The sequence below is a fragment of the Enhydra lutris genome, unplaced genomic scaffold (assembly GCF_002288905.1).
Source record: "Enhydra lutris kenyoni isolate GAN:26980312 unplaced genomic scaffold, ASM228890v2 scaffoldscaffold12, whole genome shotgun sequence".
NCBI classification, from domain to species: domain Eukaryota; kingdom Metazoa; phylum Chordata; class Mammalia; order Carnivora; family Mustelidae; genus Enhydra; species Enhydra lutris.
In genome coordinates, this window is record NW_019154096.1 from 56,985,263 (window position 1) to 57,000,686 (window position 15,424).

Sequence of the window (15,424 nt, forward strand, 5' to 3'; positions counted from 1 at the left end):
GAAACAGTGACAACCCAAATCTAATGCTATAGTACTTTTAACATCCGCACATCCTAATCATATGTTTTTATTCCTATAAGGAAGGCAGGGGATGCAGTAATGGACTGTGTAGTATCACGGCTCTGGAAGATAGAGGAAAAGATCATACAGCTAAATTTAAACCAGACCAGAAGTGAGAAGAAGCCATCTGTTGTCTTCCCTTTAAACTGAGCTGTCCCCAGAGTGACCCATGATGTAAATAGTGAAGGCTGAGTGTTCGGGAAAATGTCCCACCTGCGTGAAGAACTAGGGGCCCCCAGGCGAAGGAGATGTGTGGACTGCAGTCTTGACCTTTAGCCATGTTCGCACATCAGCGCTATCATAATGGAAACTATGTACTAGCAGCGTGTGAACAGCTAATTAGAATACTTTAATTTGATTTGGTTAAATAGGAGGGATATAAGAAAAGTTAAGAAGGAAGAAGAAAGGAAGGAAAAGAGAGAGAAAAGAAAGGAGGGGGGAAAGGAGAAGGAGAAAACCCCCCAAAGTTGAAAAATAACATCTCCTCTCCATCCCAGAGTGTGACACTGACATGTTAATGTTTCACATCAGCATTCTCTTTCCTCTTCTCATTTTATTTTGGAAGTGAGTTAAATGACAGTCCTCATTTATTATGGGTAGGGTATGTTCATGTATGTTCTCTCCCTACTTGTATCGGTTTTCTGAGGGAAAAGAAGAGAAATTTGGTCACCTTTTTGCAAACAGCTTTTTTTATTCTTTGGGAACATGGCCTTTGTTTCTCCTTTGATTTAGGGAGATACACATTTTCCTTCTTGTAAAACAGCCTTGCCAGCTTCTGAATGACACCCACTGAGTATTGCAGATGACAGGCACAATGGCGGATTGTTGAAGAGGATGGAACCAATTAACAATCAAGGATAATGGAAGAGCCCTCCACACGATGCACTGACCCCACATCACAATACAGGCTAATTGTCAGAAATGAAAGAGACTGCTGTTTATCTTCCTATTTATTGGCTAAGTGTCTAGTCAACTAGCTTTGTCCTTGGATTGGAGGTTCATAAGCATTCATGGTTGGGCACATCAGATGTAAATGAATTTCAGATGTCACTCAAAAAGTCTGAAGCCTGGTTTGAGTTCCCTATTATACAGGGTGATTTGTTTTAAGCACACACACACACACACACACTTCAACATTTGTGAGTTTGTGATCCTTGTTTTATTATAGTTGATGGTAATAAGGGTTAAGATTAAGAATCTGGGGGTGTGATAAACTTTGTTTATTCCAGGAACAGAAACACTGACATTGTTTCCCATGTTCCTCCAGGTCCCGTGGAACATGTTCATCTCCGAGTGCCATTTGTTGCCATAAGAAATAAGGAGGTCAACATCAGTGCAGTTGTGTGGCCCAGTCAACTGGGGACCCTTACCTATTTCTGGTGGTTCGGCAATAGCACGAAGGTTTGGCCCTTTCTGATCTATGTCTGAGTAGATCTGTACTGATTTCTCCTGGGCTCTAGCTGCCATTTTGATGTTGGGGGCACCAGGGATGGGAATAATAGGGAGTACTTAGTGAAGCTATGAATCCACAGAATTGAATACCACATTCGTCTCTATGCTAGGTTCATTATTATAATAGGGAAAGTTCAAACAATCCTAAAGAAGAAAGAGTACCTTGAGAAGCTCCACAAACTTGCTTCCATAATCAATATTTTTTAAAACTTCATTCACCTTATATATATTTTTTTAATCCTGGGCTTTCAACCCACAAGATATATAATGTTAAGGGAGTCACTTAGCATCTCTGGACCCAGCAACTCCATCTGGAAATGTGAATTCTTTCTCTAAATGCAAGGCTATGAAAATCAAAGGGGGTAATTCATATAAAGAACCCTTCTCCAAGACCTACTAGGTGATCTACAAGGCCAAGGTTCATTTAAGGAATGGCAGGAGATGCTGACAAGTCTCTAAGAAGGGAACTCAGAGGGCCAGACTCTGAACTTGTCACGTCCTCCCTACTCCCAGCTACTGGTGACGGTGACACTTGTGTTAACAAATGCGCAAGCTTATATAAAAGGATTTGGAAGCAGTTAGGCTGAGGGTCCCTAAATGTAATGGCTTAATGTTTTTCTCTATTCCTGGTTTTGTCTTTACATTTTCCTTGGCCATTCTTCTTTTTTTTTTTTTTTAATTTTTTATTTCTTTTCAGCGTAACAGTATTCATTGTTTTTGCACCACACCCAGTGCTCCATGCAATACGTGCCCTCCCTAATACCCACCACCTGGTTCCCCCAACCTCCCACCCCCCCGCCCCTTCCAGAGTCCATAGTCTCTCATGGTTCACCTCCCCTTCCAATTTCCCTCAATTCCCTTCTCTTCTCCATCTCCCCTTGTCCTCCATGTTATTTGTTATGCTCCACAAATAAGTGAAACCATATGATAATTGACTCTCTCTGCTTGACTTATTTCACTCAGCATAATCTCTTCCAGTCCCGTCCATGTTGCTACAAAAGTTGGGTATTCATCCTTTCTGATGGAGGCATAATACTCCATAGTGTATACAGACCACATATTCCTTATCCATTCGTCCGTTGAAGGCCATCTTGGTTCCTTCCACAGTTTGGCGACCGTGGCCATTGCTGCTATAAACATTGGGGTACAGATGGCCCTTCTTTTCACTCCATCTGTATCTTTGGGGTAAATACCCAGTAGTGCAATTGCAGGGTCATAGGGAAGCTCTATTCCTTGGCCATTCTTGATGTGATTGTCATTGCTCATCTTAGACTTTTTATCTTTAAAAAATATTTTATTTATTTATTTATTTGAGATTACATGTGGGAGGAGGAACAGAGGGAGGGGGACAAGCAGACTTGGTGCTGAATGTGAAGCCTGACATAGGGCCTAATCTCATGATGCTGAGATCATGACCTGAGCTGAAATCAAGAGTCAGATGATTAACCAACTGAGCCATCCAGAAACCCCATGATCTTTCATTTTTGAAAAATAATTTAAGAAAGATATCATATCAGACTTGGAAATGCTGGACATCTCGAGAAAAAAAGAAATAAATACTCAGTTCTGGTATAGTAATTCCTTTGAAAAAGGAATGAACAATGATGGTTTTGTTTGTTTTGAGATGACTGAAGACTAAAAAGAACTTCAGGCCCTGCATGATAGGAGTGGGAGAAGGTTCACCCCTGCTCTTTCTTAGGGAGGCAATGATATGGTATAAACATGGACCTTGGAGTCACAGAAACACTGCTGGCTTATGTGAGCTTGAGGAAGTCATTTGACCTAAAATTTAATTTGCTCAACACAAACTGGAATGAATAATGCCTTTATCATCTTGACTGTTGTGAAAGCTAAGTGAGATACTATATAACTCCCTGACACACACTAGGTTCTCACTAAATGGATGCTTTTAATTTTGATATAAAACCTGGGAGTTAGGATGGGTTGAAAAAAGAACTACACTTATGGACACAAGGGACCCTTTTTCTATTTGCACTGTTCATGCTGTACACTTTCGAGTCAGTTTCTTAGTATAGGTTACAAAGCTTTTGCATTTCTGGACTTACTGTTCACCAGGACAAGAGATACAGAGGTTGGTTATTAAGATCTCCATTTGGTACGTTAGAGAAGTAAAACTTCCTGTGTGAGATGAGCATCCCAGGTTCAAACATCTGGTTAATTGTAGAGCCAGGTCTCCTAACTCCCTGCTACCATGCTCCACCCCCAGTCCCCGGATGCTTTAGCTGCATCAATCTGTTTGTCTTCTGGAGGTTACAGACCCTAAAATCCTAGTTCAATCACTGGCAGGCATACATGGTGAATGAAAAAGAGAAAATCATTTGGGAAGAGAAATTAGAACTAGAGAAGTTCATTTCTCTGCTGAGAACTTTGGCTGTCCAGCCAGGGAATTCTTTTCTGTTAGTGTCCTTTACCTGGTGATCTTTACTGAGGCTGCTGTGCACAAAAAGGGTAGTTCTTGGCCATTGTCAACACAGTGATTTATTCAGAAACCCCGAGGAGCTAGAGACACAGCATTTTTCTACCGTGCCATTTTTCCCCTTTAATTTTTTTTCCCTTTGAGTATTCTAAGATCTGAATTTTAAGACCCTTCTAGATTAGTATCTTTGAAAATAAACACAGAAGTGGATAAAGGGACTGCAGAGTCAAGTTTCTGCTTCTCTAATGATTATCTGTGTTCATTTGAACAAATCACCTGATCTAAATCTCAGTGTTGTTTTTTTTTTTTCCTGTAGAGCAAGGATACTAATGTTGGATCCATGAACATCACTGAGTTATTATTTCAAATATCTCTCTAGCTTATCTATATTATGCCATATTAAAACAGAAATTTTAAATTACAGAATGGCATTATAGTTTGTTTTTTGGTTTGGTTTGTTTTGCTTTGGTGTGGTGATGAACTGAGCATTCCTTCAGTTAGGAGTTTCCATCTCTAAGCTTGAGCATGAAGTGTTGCTCAAATACCCAGCATAGAGTAGTTTTGAAATAGGATGAATCTGGGTTGCAGTCCAGACTCAGATTCCTTTTTGCATATTCCTTTAATCAAGTCATGTAATTTCTCTGAACCTCGGTTTTGGTCATTATAATGCCAGAATAATAATAGCAGTAACTATTAGTAACTAACAGTAAGCAAATGATAATTAGGAATAATAAATATTAGTAACTTAGATGTGCTTAGAATCTAAGCACTTGAAAATATTAGTCACTGTTGGGCTCATCATTTGTGTCAATGGCATCTACATCTCGATGGTGTGTCTGACTTGGTTCAATAGATTTCTTCCCACCTCTGAGAATGGTCATTTGGTTCAGTGAAGGAGGTATATTTTCAGTGCTCTTTGCCAGCACCATACCAGATACACATTGAGGTGATTTCATTACTCAATAACTGGTCCAATGAGCACCATATTTGGCTGGCAAATTAATGAGTATCTTTGAGTATTTTGGTGAGCTCTCTGATTTTGGAGCTATTTTAGTTCCCTTTGACTAGCAAACTGATCTGTAAAAGGAGCTAATTTGGAGCATTTATTCCTACTTCTGCTTTGTAGAAAGCTCTTCGTACACATTATTTAATTTAATCATTAGGACATTACTGATGGAGAAATTATCCCATTTTTCAGAGAAAACACTTAGGCTAATAACCTTGGAAAGTAATGTTTTATGAGTGTGTGTGTGTCTTGTGACTAAGAGAATTGGGCAGGTTCACCCAGATGGTTGAATTAAATCAAGTTCTTAAAAAGAATTAATTCACCCAAACTGTTATATTTAGCCCTTTACTTGGTGCTCTCCAGACTAGAGGAGCTCATACAACATTGTCCCTACCTTCAAGGAGGTTATAGTCCAAATGAGAAGGCATGATGGACACAGGTGCAAGGATGATGAGCAAGTGTGACGTATGAGTAAATAGAAGAAAGCGAGCATTCCTAAAATTCAATAATAGTCTCACATACCAACAAACTGATCAGGAGAGATGTGAATTTGCCTCAGTAACTCTGTGGATCTTTTTCAAGAGCCCATATTTTGTGCTAGACATTGTGAGAAATACAAATCAGGATAAATTCCATTTGTTTCCTTTAAGAAATAATCTGTTTGAGAATCTGAAGTTGTATGATGGTAGGAATGTAATGTTACTGGCCCAGTCAAGCTGCCTCGATGGTGATGGACGCACACCTTGCTGATCATGGAGTGAGTCTTGGATGAAGTTGGTCTTAACCTGGTGTTGAAAAAAACACTAGAATTGAGACAGGAGGGGAAAGAGATTTGTCTGGAAAGGTAAGACATGGTTGTGTTCTGTATAGACAGATACAGACAAAACTGAGGATTCATTTGGGCATAGATTTAGAGAAAGAACTGGAAGGTAGGGGGGACACATAACAGGTGGCTTTGAATGGCATAAATGATGCTTTTTGTTTGAAGTTCATATTTATGATGGGGTGACAGAAGATAGAACCAGATTCATTGACAGTGATTCTTTAGACTTTTGATGAGCTTTTGGATATGTCTGAGTATGTGTGTGTGTGTGTGAAGGTTTGAGGGGATTTTTTTCCCTATGAATTTTCACATTAATCCTGTAGCCATAACACACCTATAGATCCTCTTTTGCTTTACTTCATTCTGGTCTTTATATATATTTCAGGTTGTTTTACGTAGTTCTAATCGTAGTATATCTGCCACTACGTATCCTGCCTTTTCCACTTCATCTGGTAAATGCTTTTTTACATGTAACTGTATAATCTGCTGAAGGCTTTAAGTAAGGCAAGCCTAGTGATTGCATAGTCTGTCCAATTTGGGAATGGCAGCTTTTATCAAGGTATACATTTAAATTGTGGAGGTTTTATAATGTTCAATATTAACTTGACTTACAGCGTCTGGGAAACTGGTATAGACTGCATCCGAAGATTTCCCTGAAGCTCCTTGTTCAATTAGTCAAGTGGAAATCTCATAACTAAATAGTCACCCTGAGCTTTGTTGATATCTCTCTGGGTTCAGTGGATAATATGTGACCTGTCGCAGTAAGGGAGTTTGTGGGCAGGGATGTAACCCCCAACCTAGGCAGGGAATGAGGTATATTATTCCAAGGGTTCTTACTGTGGGCTGGCCCCGCAGCTTGGACAAAGCACAGAGACAGAGAAGTCAATCAGCTGCCTGTTGGATTTGTCGAGCTCTCAAAGGCCAATTTGCTTGGATTAACAGAGGTCTGGCTTAATAAATGTGTCTGCTTGCCTAATAGATTTAGTAAATGAACCTTACAATACTTGATTTAATTTAGCATTATACCCTAGATATTGGTGGCCAACGAAGAATTCAGGAATCCTGTTGAGTGTTCCAGCTTTGCAAGGAAGGTGAAATCAGCCATGGTAGCATATCAGTTGATGAAAAACAAAGGCAATTTGGAAAACAAAATTAGCTCCTATCTCTTCCCTAGCATGGAAGCCTGTGGCCTGCCACCTGAGAACCGTGTGTTCCCATTCAGCACTATTTGGCATAACTCAGAGCCCTGTCTGATCAGATGACACACTCCCTCCCACCATAGATGGCATCCCCTTTGTCTTACTGCCCTGCACCCTTGTTTGGCTCCTGGATCTCCTAAGGAAGCAGCCCAAGGGAGAGAAGATCAAGTCTTCAGGGACAAGAAGAATTCCACTCCTCTCAAAAGAGATGCCTTTAAGAGTGCATGGGTGGCTCATTTGGTTAAGTGTCTGACTCTTGATTTCAGCTCAGGTCAGGATCTCAGAGTTGTGAGATCAAGCTCCGCACTGGGCTCTATGCTCAGTGGGGTGCCTGCTTATGATTCTCTCTTTATTTCTTGCTCTGTCCCTCCCCACCCTGCTCTCTCTCTTTCTTTCAAGTAAATAAATTAATTTTTTTAAAAAAAGTGATGCCTTTGCCTAGAAGAGTACCAACTACCCAAGTCTAAGGCTACAAAAGTGTGTGAAGAAGGGGAGGCATATGGACCAGTGAGAGATGAAGAAGATGTCATGGAATTTGTGAAGGTTTCGTGAAAAGATAACTGTTAAGGGAGAAAAACGCCTGGTGGCAAGAGGTGTGACGATGACAGCAGGGATGGCAGGAAACCAAAATGGAATATAGTCATGGTCAGAGTCATTCATGGAATCAGGAAAAATGAAATCACATTGATTATTTCTTTCATGTTTCTGTCCCAACATTTTACTATGGAAAACTTCAAACATACACTAAAGTTGAAATAATTTTACAGTGAACATCTATATACCACCTGTAGTCTGCCATTAACCTTTATTATTTTTGTTTTATCACATGTCTGGTTATCTGTCCTTCTGTCTATCCATCAGTTAATCTTAATTTTTTCACTCATTTCAAATTTTAGACACCAGTATACTTGGCGCTAAATGCTTCAGCTTGCAAATCATTAACTAGGGTTCAGTATTTCCTTACACTTTTTTCCCCATAGTGGTATCAGTGATGAAATGCGTACATCTGAAGTGTGCACTTTTTGAGTTTTGACAAAAACATTCACGTGTAACGCAAACTCTTGTCAAAATATCTATACCAAAATAAATACTACTTTCACTCCAGAAAGTTCTCTCATTGCCTTTCTCAGTCAATACTCACCCCCAATCCTCAAAATCAACCACTCCTTTTTTTTCTATCTTAGATTTGCCTGTTCTAGAACTTCATATATAAAATCATACCATATGAATTCTTTCATGTAAGCCTTCTTTCAGTTCTTATAGTTTTGGGATTTATCCATATACATACTGTTGTATATATCTTTTTTTTTTTAAACTTTTATGTTCACTGTATGGGTATACTATGGCTTGTTTATTCTTTTTCCTGTTAATGAATTCCTAGGCTATTTCCAGTTTGGGGCTGTTACGAATAAGCTTCCATGAACATTTGTTTGTGGACATATATTTTCTTTTCTCTTGACTAAATTCTCAAGACTGCAATTGCTAAGTCATAAAATATAAGATGGTACTTTTGGGGGAAAAATTATTGCAATTTCTTGTAAAACTAAACTTCTCCCTAAGTTTATATCCCACCAAAAAAACGTATGAGAGCTCTAGTTGCTCTGCATCCTTAGTCATATTTTATATTATAATTTTTAAAGAAAATTTAGCTATTCTGTTGGGTATATAGTGGCATCTCATTTTCATTCCAAAGAATATGACTAGGTAGTGAAGCAAATGAAGGTCTCCTAACAGCTAAGATTGAATGGGTTGACTAGTGGAGACTAGAAAGTTTGCCATAAGACATTCATCAATCCTGTATATTCTGATTGCTGAATAAAGTGCTCAAAGATTTTCCAACCCAGACCTTTCATTTAACAGATAAAGAACTGAGTCTCAAAATGGGAACTAAGTTTGCCAAAGGTAATTTATTACAATAGCAACTAAATAAAGCCAGAATTTCAAGTCTTTGTTCTTATTACACTAGAAATGGCAAGTCTGTGTTACACATTATTTCATTGCCATGGCCAACATTGGTATGCTGAACCCAACTTCACTTTAGCTTCCTTCTTGACCCAGGACACTAAACAGCCACTATCAGCTCATGGAAGTTGATATACATTATAGAACCTATTTGCAACTCATTCATTATTTAATTTAGAAGGCCACACCCTTGTGTGGACTGTCACTGAGCCTTAAGAATACTTGAACTCTGGGGTCCGCCCTTAGTTAAATGAAAGAGTGTTTCTCTTTCTTTCTTTTTTTTTTTCAAAACTTTATTTAAAGTTCCTGTTAGTTAACATGTAGTATAATAATGATTTTAGGAGTACAACTTACTGATTCATCCCTTACCTATAACACCCAGTGCTCAAACAAATACCTTCCTTTCTGTACTCACATGTTTCTTTCATACAGCAAACAAAGAAGAAGATATGTCACATGCTTACAGCAATGTCTCTCCTCTTGCCCAACTCCAGCTGTCAGCCTGGTCAAAAAAAAGGGAACTACAGAATTTTATTTTATTTTTAAATTCCAGTTAGTTAACATACAATGTAATATTAGTGTCAGGTGTACAATACAGTGATTCAACACTTCCATCCGTCATCCATTGTTCATCACAGCAAGTGCCCTTCTTCATCCCCATCACCTGTTTCACCCAACCCTCTCGCCACCCCCCACTCCCTACCTACTCCCTTCTGGTAACCATCAGTTGCTTCTCCGTAGTTAAGGGTCTTTGTTTGCCTCTCTCTCTCTCTTCCCCTCTTTGTTCATTTGCTTTGTTTCTTAAATTCCACATATGAATGAAACCACACGTATTTGTCTTTCTCTGACTGACTTATTTCTCTTGGCATAATACTTGTGGTGCAATGGTAGACTGTCTGACTCCAGAATTTTAAAGAAGAAATCAAATTATGTTTCAGAGGCCCAGTTGGAAATTCTGAGCTAGAAAGCAATTCTAGTCTTGCAGCAGGGACACTGTCTGAGAGCCACATCTGTGAGCCTCTGCAGGGCTCTGACACACATATCTAGACCATGTTCAGTCAGGAGAGCCTGAGTGTGCTGTGTAAGTGCTGGTCCACACGCACCCCCTTCAGGAACTGCTCTTTGCCTCCCCAACTGGCTGCCTTCTTGGCCTCTGTCCCGTGGCTGTCCTGACATGCAAAGAGGAGAGGGAGTCTGCTCATCTGTGCTTGTGACATCTCTTTGAGAGCTGCCTCAGAGCAGCTTCCTACTACTGGGTCGTACCTTGCAAAACAGCAGGAACTTGGAAGGACGCAGGCCTAAGATGACCACTGAATAATGACTCTTCAACATCAGGATCTGCATTCTTCCCTCCCAGAAGCACCTGCTTTCATCAAGTTCCGAATTCTCAGGAAAGTAATAGATTCTGTTTCTTTCTGTCCTTGGAAAACCTGTATATGTTGTGATCAGGGAAATAAAGCAGAAAAAAGAAAAAAGGAATTCAAATGGTCACAGATATGTATGTTTATTATTTTCCAACCTGTTTAAAATGTTAGAATTGCTTTGCAGTGGAAAACACAGATATAATAAAATGTCAGTGATTGGACCATGCATCCAACTAACGTGTATTCTGCTACATGAACGTAATATGCCAACGATGGGTGATACAGAAGTAAATAAAATGTGACCACCTCTCTGAAAGGTCTTACACCCCGGTGGAATACAGGAGGAAATGCAAGTGACACAGAATATTGGAGGAGAAGAGAAATAAATGATCTATTCCCAGAGCCAGCTGAAATAGGTTAAAAATGTTGCTTCTACTTTGCCCCAGGAGAAGGAAGAGGGTGACATGCAAAATCCAGAGTGTCCAATCTTATCTTCATCTTTCGGGATTACACTTTACAGTGTATTTTAAGGATATTACTATTCTTCCTGGATACTGGGTATAATCACAGTTTTTGGAAGCTACAAAAAGTCATTTTCTCTTTTCTTGTTTCAAGTTAGGATCCCTTGGGGACACACAAATACCATGCAGATTTGTGACCGTCTGAGATTTGTAAGAAAGGAAGAAAATTTGATATCCCACAGAGGACTAAATGGGTATCTTTCCTTCTTTTAGCCTCTCATCACCTTGGACAGCAGCATTTCCTTCACATTCCTGGCCGAAGGCACCAACACCATCACTGTCCAGGTAGCTGCTGGGAATGCCCTTATCCAGGACACAAAAGACATTGCTGTGCATGGTAAGCCCTGAAAATTGTTCTGTGTTGCCCCCTTCTGCCCAATCAATACCATCTGCCTACCCTTATGGCAACCCCTGACTGCTTTGAAAATTCCCCACACCAGGGGGAAATTATGTAGGTCAACAAGAGATTTCTAAACATATCTTCTACCTTGTTCCTGAATAGACACTGAGGCTGCAAGAGAAACTGGCACAGATGGGCATAGACAAGCATCTATTATTCCCTAAGATGATCCTGATGGGGCTCTCACTAGACAAGCACATATTGTAAGTTGAAGGATGCTAAGCTAGAAAGACTGTCATAGAGGCAGCTAGATCTGATGTCCTGCTGAGGTATCTACAACATGTGTGCAGCCCCAAGCCTTTGTGACCATGGGGACCAGTGATTTCAAAAGAGGAGTAATGGTTCCCTTTCCTTGTAGAACTCATAGCTAAGTTACTGAGATGAAGTCCATATAACCAATTGTTGAAAAATTCTAAATCCTTGGCTGCAAAGGCTCAAGAATAAGGCTAGGATGGGAAGGCAGAACTAGAAAAAGGAGTGGATAATAAGGCTAACATCCTGTTCTCAATCCTGGAAAACCATTCCTAATTATTAAATCTATTTTAAATCAAGTTTTGCTTCCAACACCATCTCACACAACCTCCCCCAGACCCCTAAAGCTTGCCACTATACCTGGGGCTTTCTAAAAAGTCCTCTGACTCAGAACATACTTCTTCAGCCTCAGTTCAGGTGAGCACCTTTTCCTACATCTCTGCCAATTTGATACTCTCTCATCAGGCACCTGGAGGATTTTTTTAAGCAAGCATTTTTACTAAAGTGTAAATTTAATGCAGAAGAGTACACACATAACAAGTGTTTAGTTTCATGACTTCCCACAAATTAAACAGACCTGTGGACCCACCAACTGGGTCAAGAAACTGAACATTACCCACACTCTACACACAGAATTTTGATCTAGTCCCCTGAGATGGTTTCTAGGAGGAAGGTCAGAGGAACTAAGGGGAAGACACTTGGCAAGGCCTGATTCCAACCAAGCCCAGCTTGTTAATGCTTTATCATCGGCTCTGCACGATACCGCCAACAATAGTAAATACTTTCTTCTTCTGGGGTTCATACTTACCTTTCATTTCAAATAATTTTCTTTTACCAGAAGAAGGGCTTATGATGCTAGGAATCCTACATGGTAGGAGCATAAATCCCCTTCCAGTCACCAAGCCCCACCTTCTTTCAGAAGCCAATTAAAAGGAATTGTAGCTGAGGCCACATGCAAGAGTGGATGATTTCCCTAAAGCACAGTGATTACAGCATCTGCTAGTCTGCCATCCCTCTCTCAGCCCCACTCACACACCTTCTGTCCTTGCAGAATATTTCCAGTCCCAACTATTGTCATTCTCTCCAAACTTGGATTACCACAACCCTGACATTCCTGAGTGGAGGCAAGATATTGGCAATGTCATCAAGAGAGCTCTGGTTAAAGTAAGTCGGCTTTATCTTTGCTTACATGTTAGTGTGTAAAGGAAAGAACCAAATGATCTGTTCCAGAATAAATTTTCATGGGTTAAAACCACCATTCCACAGTTACGTAAGGATTCTCTCTCTGTTAAGAGAGATAGGAATGAGGAGGGCAAGGGAAGATGGCGGTAAGGGGTGTGGGGGAGAGACAGAGAGATAGGAGGAGGGGAATTGGCCCTGTCTTTATACCGAATTTTCCTAAGACAAGAGGTGGACCTCTTTAATGAAATAATGGAGGGAGCACTCATTGAGTCTATACAGATCTCATTCACTAGGCTTGTTCTTTGCGCACCAAGAGGGTTTCTTAACCAGGTATTCAGACTCACAAGACTATTGGCTTGCTGTGAGTGTATAGCCAGTGGCTATACATGACAATCCAAAGGCTGCAGGCCAGAAAACAGAACATGCCGTCAGAGTAGTAGAGTTCTAGAGTTAACTCAAGGTAATATTGGCCTTAGAGAGCTTTGGAAGGGTTTTGTTAACGCATTGCTTAGAACAAAGTGCTAGAACATAAAGACAAATGCAACATGGGTTTTCAAATGTAGAGCTAAGTCTGACATGTGACTAGTTCTATTAAGGAGGCATGGCCAGCATTTCAAAAGAGCCTGGAGAAAAGCATAATTCACTCTATCCAGGGAAAAGCAGGCTTTGCACATTATTTGTGATTCGTTAAATACTTGTGAGCTGTTAGGATGGTCTTGCAGGGAATACTTGAGCTCGGTTTTATTTATTTATTTATTACGTTATGTTAGTCACCATACAGTACATCATTAATCTTTAATGCAGTGTTCCATGATTCATTGTTTGTGCATAACACCCAGTGCTCCATGCAATATGTGCCCTCCTTAATACCCATCACCAGGCTCACCCATCCCCCCACCCCCCTCCCCACTAAAACCCCCAGTTTGTTTCTGGGAGTCCACAGCCTCTCATGGTTTGTCTCCCCCTCTGATTTCCCCCTCTTCATTTTTCCCTTCCTTCTCCTAATGTCCTCCATGCTATTCCTTATGTTCCCCAAAAAGTGAAACTATATGATAATCAATGTTCTCTGCTTGACTTATTTCACTTAGCATAATCTCCAGTCCCATCCATGTTTATGCAAATGGTGGGTACTCATCCTTTCCGATGGCTGCATAATATTCCATTGTGTATATGGAATATATCCATTCTTTATCCATTCATCTGTTGAAGGACATCTTGACTACTTCCACAGTTTGGCTATTGTGGACATTTCTGCTATGAACATTGGGGTGCAGGTTTTCTTTTCACTACATATGTATCTTTGGGGTAAATACCCAGTAGCGCAATTTCAAGGTCATAGGGTAGCTCTATTTTTAATTTTTTGAGGAACCTCCACACTGTTTTCCAAAGTGGCTGTACCAACTTGCATTCCCAAAAACAGTGTAAGAGGGTTCCCCTTTCTCCCCAGCCTCTCCAACACTCGTTGTTTCTTGCCTTGTCAATTTTTGCCATTCTGACTGGTATAAGGGGGTATCTCAATGTGGTTTTGATTTGAATTTCCCTGATGGCTAACAAGGATGAACATTTTTTCATGTTTCTGTTAGCCATTTGTATGTCTTCTTTGGAGAAGTGTCTGTTCACATCTTTTGCCCATTTTTTTAACTTGATTATTTGTTTTTTGAGTGTTGGGTTTGAGAAGTTCTTTATAAATCTTGGATTTCAGTCCTTTGTCTGTAGTGTCATTTGAAAATATCTTCTGTCATTCTGTCAGTTGCCTCTTTGTTTTGTTGACTGTTTCCTTTGCTGTGCAGAAGCTTTCTATCTTGATGAAGTTCTAAAAGTTCATATTCACTTTTTGTTTCCCTTGCCTTTGGAGACATGTCTTGAAAGAAGTTGCTGTGGCTGATGTCAGAGAGGTTACTGCCTATGTTCTCCTCTGGGATTTTGATAGATTCCTGTCTCACATTGAGGTCTCTCATCCATTTAGTTTATCTTTGTGTCTGGTGTAAGAGAATGGTCAAGTTTTATTCTTCTGTATATAGCTGTCCAATTTTCCCAGAACCACTTACTGAAGAGACTATCGTTTTTCCATTGGGTATTTTTTCCTGATTTGTAGAAGATTATTTGACCATAGAGTTGAGGATCCATATCTGGACTCTTTTCTGTTCCATTGGTCTATGTGTCTGTTTTTGTGCCAGTACCGTGCTGTCTTGGTGATCACAGCTTGGAAATATAGCTTGAAATCAGGCAACATGATGCCTCCAGCTTTGTTTTTTTTTTTTGTTTTTTTTTTCAACATTTCCTTGGTCATTTGAGGTCTTTTCTGATTCCATACAAATTTTAGGATTGTTTGTTCCAGCACTTTGAGAAATGCCACTGGTATTTTGATCAGGATGGCATTGAACGTATAGATTGCTCTAGGCAGCAGAGACATTTTAACAATGTTTATTTTTCCGATCCATGAACATGGAATGTTTTTCCATCTTTTTGTGTCTTCAATTTCTTTCTTGAGTTTTCTGTAGTTTCTAAGGTATAGATTCTTTACCTCTTTGGTTAGGTTTATGCCAAGGTATCTTATGGTTTTTTGGTGCTATTATAAATTGAATCAATTCTCTAATTTATTTTCCTACAGTTTCATTGTTAGTGTATAAGAAAACAACTGATTTCCGTGCATTAATTTTATATTCTGCCACATTACTGAATTGCTGTATGAGTTCTAGTAATTTGGAGGTGGAGTATTTTGGGTTTTCCACATAAAGTATTGTGTCATCTGAGAAGAGAGGGAGA

General features: G+C 39.8%; 1 protein-coding gene across 1 annotated transcript in view; it reads left to right on the forward strand.

Annotated features, from left to right (window-relative positions):
* LOC111145125 (sortilin related VPS10 domain containing receptor 3) overlaps nt 1-15,424 on the forward strand; it is a 584,701-nt gene that overhangs the window by 554,799 nt on the left and 14,478 nt on the right. The window contains exons 20-22 of the mRNA XM_022499799.1: nt 1,328-1,461; nt 11,038-11,161; nt 12,528-12,640. Of these exons, the coding sequence (XP_022355507.1) occupies nt 1,328-1,461; nt 11,038-11,161; nt 12,528-12,640 (371 nt within the window). The remainder of the gene's footprint in view (nt 1-1,327; nt 1,462-11,037; nt 11,162-12,527; nt 12,641-15,424) is intronic.